The sequence below is a fragment of the Abrus precatorius genome, unplaced genomic scaffold (assembly GCF_003935025.1).
Source record: "Abrus precatorius isolate BTA unplaced genomic scaffold, Abrus_2018 Scaffold9, whole genome shotgun sequence".
In the NCBI taxonomy this organism is placed as follows: Eukaryota; Viridiplantae; Streptophyta; class Magnoliopsida; order Fabales; family Fabaceae; genus Abrus; species Abrus precatorius.
The window spans coordinates 6205776-6220845 of record NW_020874439.1 but is presented as its reverse complement, the minus strand read 5'-3'; the positions used below and the strand labels follow the sequence as shown (position 1 = coordinate 6220845).

At 31.3% G+C, this 15070-nt stretch overlaps 1 protein-coding gene across 1 annotated transcript; it reads left to right on the top strand.

Moving 5' to 3' along the window:
* The first annotated feature begins 2810 nt into the window (after positions 1-2810).
* LOC113850672 lies at positions 2811-11384 on the top strand. The gene is made up of 4 exons (XM_027481239.1): positions 2811-2969; positions 5937-6147; positions 6532-10162; positions 10265-11384. Exons 1-4 carry the CDS (start codon positions 2811-2813, stop codon positions 11382-11384), a joined length of 5121 nt encoding a protein of 1706 aa, XP_027337040.1.
* The last annotated feature ends 3686 nt before the right edge of the window (positions 11385-15070 follow it).

Below are 15070 nucleotides of genomic sequence, written 5' to 3'. Positions count from 1 at the left end.
TTCATTTATTTCAGCACATCAACTTAAATCATACCATATCATCATGCAATTCAACATATTTATCATGTTAAATTACTTCATTACACATTTATCATATAATAACATATTAGCACCAATTTCACACAATCATAATATTCATAGTATTTCAACAAAACATCGATAATACAGTAACACCTTATCACAAAATACGCCAGGGGTCGGACACCCTCGGACTCAACCAAATCGTGCAGTCTCATAATACTTAACTACTTGTCATATTTTCTCAGTTCCTAACTCATATATTTCCAAATAAACCCAATACATTTCTTTATACCTAAAATATGAGATTATTACAAAAATAGGTTACTCAGATTCTTATGAAGTTATTATATATAGAAATACGACTAAGGCTCGAGAATACTTCCCTTATCTGGAAATAAGTTCAAACACTAAATTCTTCGTAAGCTCAAAGAAGAAACTCCACGTTTCACCCGGTCAAACTTTTCAATAACTATAGTTCTTTCTATCGTCACAGAAGAGATTACTATTAGAAGGAGAAAGAACATAGAAATAAGAACTAGAGTTGAGAGTTGAGCTCCAGAAACTTACTCAAATTCAAAAAGAACAAATGTTTGAGCTCTGATCTAACAAAGATTCAGAAGTATTGAGGGTTTTCTCTAGGATGGGAAAAGGAGAGAACAGAGAAATATCAGAGAAAGAGAAGTGGTTTCAGTGAGAAATGAAATTCTCAACGTTGAAGTCCTTAAATACCTTCAAATCCACGCGATCTCGCTTAAGCGAGAGGGCTCTCGCTTGAGCGAGCTAACCAGACAATGGTTTTTCTGATATCCTCGCCTGAATGAGAGGTATTTTCGCCTGAACAAGGACGGGTCTAGAGAGTTCCAAATTTCTTTGCGATACCTCCCTTGAGCGAGCTCCATCTCGCTTGGGTGAGCTGCTTCCCACTTGGGCGAGCTCCCTTCTCGCCTGAGCAAGAGAACAGTTAAGGCAACTCCATCCCTTCTCGCTTGAGCGAGACTTACCTCGCTTGAGCGAGATTGCTCCAGAATGCCCCATCCTAAAATATCTGTCTTGCTTGAGTGAGACATATCTCGCTTGAGTGAGAAGTCCTGCACCAAAATTCTTCTAGAAATCTTTTATACTCTCTTCTAAGTGCACTCTAATACTACTTAATATTGAACAAAACATAATTTACCAAAAAATGAAAAGAGGATGTTTTACATAGAATTTGTTTTAACAGTGATTCAGGGCTCTTCAACTTTTTAATATTTCTTTCATATTTTAAATATTTCTTTTACAATTATGAAAAAAATCTACAATAAAATAAAGACATGAATTAATTTTTAAAATATTATAAAAATAGTTTTTTCAAAATTTTTAATATTAAAATTTCAAACTATATTTATTTATTAATATTTTATATTCTAATTATATAATTATTGAAATTTTTTTGAGATTAAAATTAAATTTTTAATGCTTTTAAATTTTTTTTTGAGTATTTAATCATGTAATGGACTTACAATTCATTCTCCAATTATAAACTAAATTATACGTAAAATATAAAGTACAATAAAAATATTTTTTTGTATTGATATAATTATTTACGGTATCATATTCTTAAAATCAATAATAATTTAAAAGTTAAAAAATATTTTAAATTAGAATAATTACTCATTAGTATATATTTACTTATTATAAGTTGAGTTTAAATATATTATTTTAAAATCATAAATTAATAATTTTATACATAATTCATCATATAAATTTATGTTAATATTCATTTCAATTCTTGAAAAATAAAAATTAATTTTTATTCAAGTAGATCTTACTTGAGTAGTTGAGTATAATACTAAACTTCATTGTTTAATAAAAAATATTTTTTTATATTTCTACTTATTGGTATATACTTTTTTTTTATGTATTTTTTATTTTTTATATTATTTTTAATTTATTTTTAAAAAATTTATTTTTTATGTTTACATCTACAAAAATAATAATTTTTATTATTGAAAAAGATAAAAAAGATAAAAAATATATTAAATATACAAAAAAAATTTATATAGAAAAATATATTTATCATAATTTTCAGTATAATTATATTTGATATTATTTAATATAATAAAATTTTATTATTAGATATTTTTATATTTAAATTATAATTTTTTGTTTATTTTAAATAAATAATTTAATAAAAATATAAATAAAATTGTATAACACACAAATATATTTATTAATTTATAATTAAATTATTATTATTAAAATTTCAAATTTTTAAAATTACATGTAAATTAAATTTAACTGTTATAGCTATTTTTTATATATAATTTATTTTAAAAATAATCAAAATTTTATTTTACATTTTTTATTTTTCTGTCACATTAAAAATAATTATTATTGAAATTATAATTATTTTAAATCTAAATTAACTAAAAAAAATATAAATATATTTGTACAAATTCCGGATAGGTATATTTTTTAGTAAAAACTAAAATTAAACACATTTCCTTGTAAGGATAAAAGCATAGTTAAAATCACTAAAGAAACATTAGCATTCTGAAAATGCTTTGACTAGGTGGCAATAGGCCTCTTGGTCATTGGACAGTGGAAAGGTCGAAGAAATTGAAAAGTTCCGCTAGAATGCTTATTGACTAAGTTGTTTTATCTTCAGAGCTTATTAATAAGCAAACGAAGGGTCACATAACTTGTTCATATGCTTTGTCAGTCTTTCTTATATTCACTCTTTTTCCCATTTTGTTTCAGTATTGTTGACACTTTGTGACTGTGATTTAGGCAAGTGAGTGAGATACGTAATGGGGACTCCAAAGGATCACATTGAAGAGATAAGAAGGAACAAGTTCTCCATTGGGGGCACACCAAACCCATTGATTGAAGACTTGCATCAAGCTGTTAAAAATCTCTCTGTTGAACTTTATGCCAAAGATGTTCATTTTCTCATGGAACTCATTCAGGTCCCCACTCACTACTTAATTTTAATTACCATCATTCTCATTTTCTCTTCTTTGTTTATTTAATTATATATTTGAAAAGTATGACTGTGTACTTAAACGTTTGATCGGAAGTATTATTTATATTTAACATAGAATCTTATATAATAAATTTGATCATTAAATTGTTGAAATAAACTATTTTTTTAAGTTTGAATAACTCATTTGAGAACGTATGTTTTTATAACATTGATTTGTTTGCTTAAATTGTTTGTCTCTAAATTGCCATGTAACTACTAAGTTACACAAAGAAGCTGAGTGCTAATACTGTCCACTACACACAAATTTGATTTTATTGATTACCATATTATCAGCAGCTAAAGTAAGATTATATTCCTTGAGTTCTATTTTGCCATATATTTTTTTCAATTATGGTTTTTGATTTTTTCCTGTCTTCGGTTTTACTTAAACAATTTTGTTTTCCGTAAATTAAAATAGTATTAGATGTTGGATGAAACTTTTGTTTATTGTTTTTCCTTTTTAATCATTTGTTGGTATGTATTCATTAAATTTTTTGTTGTCACATATAATAGCTATTTAATTTATTTTATTTAGGACCAAAAGCTTTTATAAAAATTGTTTTTATATCATTTTTTTAACTAAATGTGTTTACATAAAGTTTCAACAGAATAATGCAGGGTAACAATATCCATACAAATCTTTTTAACAGAAATTTTAAGTGCAGTCTTACATATTATCATGAAAAGACTCTTTCTGTAAATTATGGTAGTCATATGATCTGCTTTTGCTTTGCTTCCTTGTTGCAATATCTGTAAGCACATCTAGTTTAGTTTTAGCTATATAACTAGTACTCGCATGCATTTTTATAAATAGAATAAAAGAAAATACATAAAATGTCATTTTAATTAAGTTTGGTATCTAGAGATGGCAATGGGTAAAGTACCCGATGGGCACCCGCAAAATTTACCCACAATGGGTAGGGTATTTACCCGCTATACGGGTACGGGTATGGGTGCGGGTAAAAACCCGGAAATTTTAATGGGGATGGGTGCGGGTATGGGTATCTAAGTACTCACCCCGCCCCATACCCGCATATATATATATATGTTTAAACTTTATTCTACAATTATGCATGGAATTTTTGTATTATTATATTACTTATGTGAAGTTATATAAGATTAATATAAAAATATATTTAATAATAAAGTAAACCAAAAAATTTATTTTGGTTTATATTTTTAATAGAAAAATTTATTTACTATTTTATATCATGTAATTAGACTAACACAATTTAATTATTACATAGTTAATATAAGATTGACTTTTTTTAAAATATTATTCATATATGACACACATAAAATATTTTTTACACAAATATTTTTGTTAATAAAATCATATTGATGTTTAAATCATAAAGTGAATGATAAATAATAAATATATTATAAATATTTTATAAATTTTACAATCACCTACTATTACTGTAAACTTATTATTTATTAATAATATTTAAATTTTATTTTTATATTTTAATTTAAAATAATATTTTTTTATGTAACATATGTATTACAAGCACAACTATAATCTATTGAATCTAAATAATATTATTCTTACTATTTATTCACATTCAAAAAAGTTTTTGAAAAGATATAAATATAAAAAATTATTATTAATTTTTATTTGTTAATTTTTTAAGATAAAAAAGTATAATTTTTTTAATATACACGTATATTTCTTTATTATAAAATTTTATTGTAACTATTTATCTTTTATTCAAATTCTTTTATTTAAATTTATATACATTATAAATATTTAATTCACTAAAATAATTTTTCAAAAATTTATATTTTTGATAAAATACTTTCGTATAGTATATGAATTAAAAAATACTAGTATTAATATATATATATATATATTAATTATATTATATTATTTTAATTAAATCTATTATTTTTCTTACAATTTCAAATTTAAAAGTTAAAAAAAATATTTTATGTTTCAACTTTTTGTTATTAGTATTGAACTTCTCTACTTTAACTCTATTCTCATTCTCAATGTCTGTTTCACTAAAACTTAATAACTATGAAATGTTATTCATTAGAGTTAGTTGTTAATGTTATCACAAGAGGTTACTAAGTGATCCCACACGAAGGGACAACCATTGTATAGATCTATTTCGTTGTCGTTTTGACATTACCAACAATCAAATCTCACACAAAATAGAATTATCACTAACAAATAACTTGTGTGTTTAGTTTTTGCTTATTGTTTCTAAGAATTTTAGTTTAGAAAATTATTATATTAAGATACATTTAACATTTATGATCTTTGAATATTTGTTTTTTTATCTATATTTGTACCTTGTTCGGCAACTACATATTAAATTTTTGTATTATTATGCTACATATGTGAAGTTATATAAACATATTTTTCTTTATAAATATTTTTTTCTCAAACAAGCGCGGGTAATGGGTACAAAACGGGTATGCGGGTACCCAGAGGGTACGGGTACGGGGATTAATGTTCATACCCACGCGGGTATGGGGCCGGGTACGGGTATTTTTTTAAAACGCGGGTATGGGGATGGGTACTGTAGTACCCTACCCATACCCTACCCATTGCCATCCCTATTGGTATCTTATACAGTTTTTTGTGACATTCAAAACTTTTAAATTTTAGCTTAATGTCAATTATAGTTTCACAGATTGTCTATTAAGTTTTAAATGGAGTTTCTTAAAATTACAACGATGCTTTGGACATGTAGAATCATTTAAGATTTTAGATTTATGCATTTGAAATATTTGATAGTTCTCCAATTATTTAATGTAGAGTAGAGACTTTGAGGCAGATATCCACTCTTAATTATCTGTTCAATGTATTGCCTTAATTGATACACTTACCAGAAATGATGAAATTATATTATTCAATTATAGTGGCTGATTTACTATCACAAATTTATTGTTACTTTCACAGAATGCTGAAGATAATCAGTATTCTGAAGGAGTGAGTCCTTCACTGGAGTTCATCATAACTACTAAGGACATAACAGCTACTGGTGCTCCAGCCACGTTACTGATTTTCAACAATGAAAAGGGTTTCTCCCCTAAAAACATTGAATCTATATGCAGTGTTGGACGGTCCACTAAGAAAGGCAAAAGGAGCAGTGGTTACATAGGCGAGAAAGGTACATTCTCTATCTTAATTCTTAAATGTCTCTAAAAGAGTTTGTATATTATTTCAGTAGAGACGTGTGGGTCATGCCTTCAGTGAAGATTAGTTAAATAATTAAATTGTATTTAAATACCAGTATAAATTGTTCATATATGCACATAACTAGCTTGAATCAACTCAGTGCCTAAAACCTTGTTGCATGAAAATAATGCTTGTAATTGTTAACAATGTTTTAGTATTTCTTGTTCCAAATATGGTTCTCATTACTCAAATTTAAACATGTTACTATCATCCGAAAGGCTAAGTTAATAAATTAGCATGATTGTGCATAATAGTGGCCAAATGAGAAAAAATGATGCAAATCAATGACACAGTCTCTTGTATGGTTGGATTGCAGGAATTGGTTTCAAGAGTGTATTTCTGGTTACTACTCAGCCACATATTTTTAGCAATGGATATCAGATACGGTTCAACGAGAATCCTTGTCAACATTGCGGCCTTGGCTATATAGTTCCTGAATGGGTTGAGAAGCCAACCCGTCTTGACATAGAGGAGATATATGGTGCTGGTGACAATGCTGTTCCAACTACGACAGTTGTCTTACCTCTGAAGCAGGATAAGGTCAATCCGGTGAAAAAGCAGCTGTCAAATGTTCATCCAGAAGTTCTGTTGTTCCTTTCTAAGATCAGACACCTTTCTGTCAGAGAAAGTAATCATGATCCGAAGCTGAACACTGTGAACTCTATATCTATTTCAAGTGAAATTAACTTTGTAACAAGGAAAAACATGAATGCTGAGTCGTACACACTTCATCTATCTGCTGAGGAAAAAGGTGGTTCTGAAAAGGAATGCAGCTACTATATGTGGAAGCAGAAGTTTCCTGTGAGGCTTGAAAATGTGGTGGAAAGGAGAAGGGATGTTGAGGAATGGGCTGTTACATTAGCCTTACCAAATCAAGAGAGGCTTCATAGGGGAAGGACCTCACCTGGCGTCTATGCATATCTTCCTACAGAGATGGTCACTAACTTCCCATTCATAATTCAAGCAGATTTTGTCCTAGCTTCATCAAGGGAGACAATTCTCTTTGATGATAAGTGGAACGAAGGGATACTAGATTGTATTCCTTCAGCATTTATGGATGCTTTCAAAACACTTGTCATAGGATCAGATCAAGCTCCCTTGTCCAGTTTGGCTCCCATGTTCAAATTCATTCCCATTAATAGTTCTCCTTATGAGAAGTTAAATCATGTGAGGGAGAAAATCAAATCAAAACTGCTTGATGAAAAAATTATTCCTATTGAGACATACAAAGAGCAGAAGCATTTCTTTAAGCCTTGTGAAGTGGGAAGGCTACTGCCTCAATTTTGGAATATTTTGTCTGAGGCTCGTGCGCAAGGAGTGCTCTTGCTTAACCTATCATCTCACGATGGAATTAAAATTTTGAGTTCTTCATTTGATAAAAGCCAGTATGATGGAATACTAAATTTTTTAGGAGTTCAACAGGTCAAAGTTGATTGGTATGCAAAGTGCATTCGAAGTTCCAATCTTGTGGATGGAGTATCTGAAGATGTTTATCTGAAGCTTCTACAGTTTGTTGCTACAAACTGGGAAATGAAGTTTGATGGATCCAACATGGTTAGCATTCCATTGTTGAAGTATGTGTGTTCTGATGGGAGCCTGTCCTATTTCAGTGTTTCTGATTGCACCTATGGTGGAAAGCCATTAGTTATAGCAGACCCGAATCAGTTATGTCCTTGTTCTTGGATGATTGATTGGAACTGGGAGTTTTCAGGTGCATCCAACCTGTTTTTTTTGCCAGAATTGACACAGAAAGCTGTCTTGCATTTTCCCCACAGGCAAACTTTATTGGAATGGCTGGAAAATGAGGTTAACGTGACTACTTTGAATGTGCACTCTTTTGCAAATTTACTTTGCAGTTCTATTAAAGGAAACTGTAAACATGCCATTATATATGCTCACTTCTTATATCATTCTTTGTCTAACGGTTACTTATCAAGTCGGGAGGTTGATAGCTTGGTTACTTCTATGCCACTTGTTGACAACTATGGACATGTGACTAACAGCAGAAAAGGGGTCCTTTTACCTGCAAATGTGAGCAAATGGGCAGACTTGATTGTTTCTAATCCATGGAGGAGTGAAAATTATGTTGAGCTGGGAAAGGAGTATTTACAGCAATCTTGTTATGCAGGCCAATCTACAGACTATAAGGAACTAATCGAATTCCTGAAAGATCATGTTGATGCTTCTGACGTTCCTTATATATCTCCACCAAATGCTGGGTTTCCTGCTGTAGATACACCACTTACAAAAGATAATGCCTTTTTGCTCTTAGATTGGATTCGGAACCTGAAGTACAGAGGAGGGCGTCTACCAGAGAAGTTCTTGAAATGCATAAAGGAAGGAAGCTGGCTTAAAGTTACAGTCACTGGACGGAGGCCACCCTCAAAGTCATTCTTAATTCGCTCATCATTGGGAAGAATTTTGCAAAATGGTTCTGTTCTTGTTGACATTCCATTGGTCGATGAGAGTTTCTATGGTAGAAGAATACTTGAGTATGAGGAGGAGCTGAAAACAGTTGGTGTGATGTTCAGTTATGAGCAAGCGTGTGAATTCATTGGAAAAGAACTAATGAATCGTGCAGAATCTTTCACTTTAAGCAGGAATCATGTTATTTTGATGCTGAAATTCATCCAATATCTGAGACAAAGCCTTCTTCCTTCAGACAAATTTGTCAACAGCATCAGAAAGGGAAGCTGGTTAAAGACATCTCATGGTCTGAGGTCTCCCGTCGGATCTGTATTATATGATTCGGGATGGGGAGTTGCATCACAAATTAGTGCCATCCCTTTTATTGATCAGGTTTATTTTGGTGAGGAAATATATAATTTCAAAGAGGAGCTTAAGTTGCTTGGCGTCATAGTTGGCTTCAGTGGAAATTACAAGGTTGTAATTGATCATATAAAACCAGCCTATAATTTGGCATGTTTAACAGCTGAGGCTGTTCTGTTGGTAATGGAATGTATAAAACAGTCCTCTAGCTCAGGTAAACTCTTAAATTTATTCAAAGGTATGAGCTTTCTGAAGACAAATAATGGAATGTATAAAACACCAGGTGAATGTTTTTTGTATGATCCTGTATGGGGCTGCCTTTTCGCGGTGTTTAATGATCTTCCAGTGATTGATCACAAGTTCTACAGTGAGAAGATATTTAATTACAAAGGTGAATTAAAGAAAACTGGGGTGGTGGTTGATTTTGAGGAGGCTATCCAAAAATTTCATTGTCTCTTCAAACAAGCCTCGAAACGTTCATTTACCCCACAACATGTCAAGTCTCTTCTCCATTGTTTCAGGCTGCTGAAGGGAACTCAATATAGATTTCCTGCTGATTTCTTATTGACTGTACGAAATGAGAAGTGGTTGCAAACCAGGGTTGGTGTTTATAGGCGTCCAAGAAAATGCATTTTATATGGTCCAGAGTGGCAAACTATATCTACAATAACTTGTCTTCCTTTCATTGACGACAGTGACAACTGTTATGGTCAAGAAATACGCAAGTACAAGGAAGAGCTGAAGAGCATTGGTGTTGTTACTGAATTGAAAGATGGGGTCATGTTTGTGCCTAAATGTTTGAAATTTCCTTTAGATCCCTCCACCATTACTCCTGAAAGTGTGTTAGCTTTTCTGGGATGCATCAGACTTTTAATGCACAGGACTAATCTTTTCATTGAAGATGACTTCAGAGAAAGACTGTCCAGAAATTGGTTGAAGACACATGCTGGTTATAGGCCACTGGATAAGTGTTTGTTGTTCGATTCCAAGTGGAATTCATTCTTGAAGCCAACTGATGGGCCTTTCATTGATGAGAATTTTTATGGTCCCAAAATTTTATCTTACAAGAAAGAACTCAATGCAATTGGCGTCGTTGTTGACATTGAGAAAGGGTGCTTCGTGGTTGCTTGTCACCTTGAGTGTCTCTCTGATTATAACACCATCGTGCAAGTATATAGGTACTTCCTTCTGCTCTAAAGAAGCTTCTTCCCCTTTTATTTTGTTCAGTTTTAAAAATTATATTAAAGGTGATATCTGTTGTATTTTCTGTGTGATTATAGGTACTTAAGTGAATACAAGTGGAAACCAGAAGATAAATCTGCCCCAAAGATTTGGATTCCAGAAGGTGAAATCTGGGTGAATCCTGAAGAATGTATCATATATGATCAGGATAAACTTTTTGATTCAAAATATTATGTTTTGCGAGATATCTATGAAAAGAATATTCTTCCTTTTTTCTCATTTGCCATGGAAGTGAGGAACAAGCCTTCAATTGATGATTATGTTGACCTATGGAATGATTGGGAGAATTCATTGGAACAACTGTCATACGACGAGTGCTCTAAGTTCTGGATGTTTATGCTGAAACACGCAAGCTCAAGTGTGGAGAAGAAACTCTCTGATAAGTTGATAAAATTGCCTGCAACATCAGGCAACAATGAAATATTTTTGTTAGATAAGGAGGATGTTTTTATTCCTGATAACCTTTATCTGAAGAGGCTTTTTGAGAATGAAAACGTTTTTGTCTGGTTTCCTCAGAACTTGGCACCACTGTCCAGGTGTAAATTGTTTGACATCTATAGAAAAATTGGTGCTCAAAATATCTCTGAATCTTTGTCTAAGGAAGAGTCATCCTTACTGAATGGCGATGAATATAATCAGGTTGATGCTTGTAATATTTTCAACATGAAGTGGTTAGTCAAGCTTATTCTTGGTTTTCTTGCTTGTTCTAGCCTCAAAATGGAACCAGATGAGAGGCACAATGCTGTTCAAGGCCTACTCAACCTTAGCTTCTTTGAGACAATGAAGCCAGTCACTGTAAGCTATAGTTTATCACTGTCATCAGGTGACATCATTATTAAGAAGGCAAACAGAATGGTGCGGTGGGAAAGCGAAAGTTCCAAGTTTTTAACTCAGAAGATGAATGGGCATCTTGGAAATGGGAGTTTGATAAAATATGCTACCTATTTCTCTGAAGCAATATCAGAGGGTGTTTTGCGCGAGAATCATGATCATGTTCCTGCACTATCTGAGCTGATCAAGTTGGCTTTTCTGCTGAAATTCAACAATGAGGCAATTGAATTTCTTATGGAGTCCAAGAACTTGCAGATTTTTGGTGCAGATGATGAGTTCCTTACTTCTGGCTTCCCATCTGACCAAGTCTACTGCATTGATGTTTAAAATGTTTAAACCAAGTCTTCTGCTTATGTCTATTTATAAATCCTGTTTCAAAGTTTGCTTGTTCCCTTGTGTGGTGTGTGATTAGTTAATGACAAAGAAAAATGTTGTATTGGCTATTAAGACTTGAATTATTAGTTGCTTAGTTTCATGGTCAATGCTTTGGTTTCGTTGTCTGTATGAATATTTCCTATGTTTATAATCTCTTTAATTTTGTTTGATGAAACATCGTACCTGGCTACATTGTGGTCTTGAAAGTCTCATATTAGTGTGTCCTTACTGCATATATATTATTTTTCATATTTATTTTAACTTGAAAATCATGCTAAAAGCATACCCCCAAGTAAAATTTAGTTATCTTTTGAAACAGATTGTTTCCATGACTCTGCAAACAGTAACTTCAACAAAAATGAATTATGTGCATTGTATATAAATCAAACGTTTATGTCCGATTCAACTTATTTATAGAGAAAAACATGATTTTTGTTTTGCAATTACAAAAAGATTATTTTAGAAAATAATTATTTTCCCAAAAAATAAAGTCTCCCAATCATTTGCTAAATTCACAAATCAAATGTTTATGTCCGATTCATCTTATTTATAGAGAAAAACATGATTTTTGTTTTGCAATCTCATATTTTGGCTGAGAGAAGGTTCGGAGAATGCTATCTCTAGGAGAGCGCAGCTAAGAAGTATGGAGATTCTGTTGGAACTGATAGTTTTTAGTGTAGGTGATAAATAAGATACTTGAAATGTGTCATAGTTGAAATAGTTGAAAAATGATAGAAATAGAAGATTTACAATGTTCTATAACTTTTTTTAGAAATATCTACAAACTAGAAGATAGAAATAGTTTTTCCTAGATTGTTCCATATAATTTTCTACACTATTATAGGAATTTGTCATTTTTTAATACTCCTTGATTAAAATTTATGTAACTCCAAGTATCGTGCTTAGCTGTTCAAATTTTGCAACTTGATCTTCAGTTGTGCAGTACTTGAGCTTGATTTTTTTAGTTTCTTCTACTTTCCTGATAAAGTGGTATTTGATTGCTGTGTTTTGTTCTGCTATGATGTACTGGATTCTTTATCATTGCTATAGCTGATTTGTTGTCGCAGTAGATTGTAGTAGGCTCATTTTTTTTCTCCCATTTCGTTAAGTATTTTTCGTAATCATACTGCCTTGACTTGTAGTTTTAGCAACTACCACATATTCTTCTTTTGCTGTTGATTGTGCAACTATTGCTTGCTTCTTTGAAGCCCATGAGATTATTCTTGATCCTAGTGAAAAGGTGATAGATGATTGCCTAGTTACTATCAAAACAATTAAGTTTTCTAAATATTTTGAAGTATAGAGTCAAACTTAGGTCGATTCATGGTGACACATTCTCAGTCAAATTCAATTTTAGATTTTCTTTTAAAAAATGCAAATAAGGTTTTTGGAGTTTTGAAAATTGTAATTAATCAACTTAAATTACGAACAAAATTAAAGGGAGTAAAAAAATGAATTAAGAAATATCAATCCATAGAATACCAATTGCATGTAACTCCGACTATCACAGTATCTAAAGATTTAAATTCACATTTGAACAATTACCCAATTCAATTATTAATTCAATCGAATAACCTAATTGAATAGAGTTACAAATTAAATCAAATAATCATTTAACCTAATTTGCATTAATTATCAAATTAGAGCAACAATCGAGTCCTAATATGAAATCTAACAACAGAAAAGTCAATCACGATCGTAATAAACAATTCTGATAATAGAGAGAAAAAGAGAACAAACTCAAAGTAATTAGCACAGAACTCAAGTCAGAATTACAATGTTTGAATTCTGTTGATTGAATGAGAGGTTTAGCCTTCCATCGAAACGCTTACCCCATGCAAGAATGAGAAAAGAACAAGAGAGTTTGAGAGAAAGTAAAAACAAATATTATTATTTCGACTAAGTCTCAAAATCTTAAAGTGTCTAATCATCTCTCCCTTAATTCAGAACCTTATTAGTCTATTTATAGGTTCTGATTAGGGTAAATTAAGTTGCCAAAATGCAGTTCTCAATAATATCTAAAAGCCTAAATACAATTATTAAATAATAATGGTCCAAATGCAATCCTGGAACAATATTTAACAAATCTGCCTCAATTTCAAACAAGCATAAAAAATCGAAAACAAATCCAAATCTAGCAATCCATATATGAATTTTGAATCCTTGGATGTGTAGAATCCAATGCATCTAGAATCAGCTAAAAATGATATATATAGAAAAAGTTATGGCCGAAAGAGTAGTCAAAAGTCAGAATAACTAAAAATTCAAAATTAAAGCATTTATTTGTAATAGGCCTAATTTATTCAAATAAGTAGAAAATGGTAAAAACTATAAAAATAAAGCATATGAAAAGTGTTTATTAATCAAAATAAAACATTAAATGTAAACATAAAATATGTTACATCAATGTTCTGCTTTCACATTCTGGCACGTTAAACACTTTGCAACATACTCAGTTATCGTCGCTTTTTTCATGTCATACCACCAAAAATTTCTTCGTAAATTGTGATACATTTTCATTGTTCCAGGATTGGAAACTCAACTTACTCTTATGCGCCTCTTGCAATATCATTTGTCTCATTTCTTTATTTTGAGGAATGCACACTCTATCTCTAAATCTAATAAGTCCACTTAAGGTGCGATGAAACTCTGAGCCCTTACTCTCATCCTTTGGCTACACCATATCTTGTAGATATTGGTCTTCCAATTGAGTGTTCTGAACTTGCAGTAAGAAATCATTATTAACTTTCAAGGTACCCATATACAAGCTTTTAGGTTGCACTTCTACCATCAAAGTTAAGTCTCTAAATTCTTCAATCAATTACACTCTTTTATCATCATGGCAAAAATGTGTAAGGATTTCCTGCTCAGTGCATCTGCTACAACATTCGCCTTCCCGGGATGATAAGATAACATGAAGTCATAATTCTTGAGAAACTCTATCCATCGTCTCTGCCTCATATTTAACTATTTCTGATCAAATAGATATTTCAGACTCTTGTGATCACTGAATACTTTGAATCTTGATCCGAATAAGTAATGCCTCTAGACTTTCAATACAAATACTACTACTGCTAGCTCCAAATCATGTGTGGAGTAATTGACTTTATGAGGTCGAAGTTGTCTTGAAGCATAAGCAGCTACTTTCCCAGATTGCATTAGAACACTTCCTAATCCTTGTCTTGAAGCATCACAATATACTTGAAACTTTTGCTCTGGGTCTTGTAATATAAACACTAGTGCCAATGTTAGCTTCACATTCTTCATTCCACTCGAAGTTTTTTCCTTTCCTCGTCAATTTCGTTAAAAGCAGCGCTATTTTAGAAAATTCCTAAATGAATTTTATATAATACCCAGCCAGTCCAAGGAAACTTCTAATTTCAGTTGGAGTTGTAGGTCTCATCCATTGAACTATTGCTTCTACTTTTGTTGGGTCGACCATAATTCCTTTCTTTGACACAACATGTCCCAAAAACTGTATCTACGGAAGCCATAATTCAAACATTGACAATTTCGCATATAGCTGTCTTTCGCTCAGTATTCGCAAGATGATTCTTAAGTGCTCAGTATGCTCCTCATGACTCTTGGAATATATTAGAATATCATCAATAAACACTACTACAAATTGATCAAAGAAT

What these genes read in the sequence shown, in the direction of transcription:
- LOC113850672 (XM_027481239.1), top strand. Translation starts at nt 2,811, where the DNA reads ATGGGGACTCCAAAGGATCACATTGAAGAGATAAGAAGGAACAAGTTC. An exon ending in TGGTTACATAGGCGAGAAAG is followed by an intron (nt 6,148 to 6,531) that starts GTACATTCTCTA and finishes GTTGGATTGCAG; the next exon opens with GAATTGGTTTCAAGAGTGTA. An exon ending in ACCATCGTGCAAGTATATAG is followed by an intron (nt 10,163 to 10,264) that starts GTACTTCCTTCT and finishes GTGTGATTATAG; the next exon opens with GTACTTAAGTGAATACAAGT.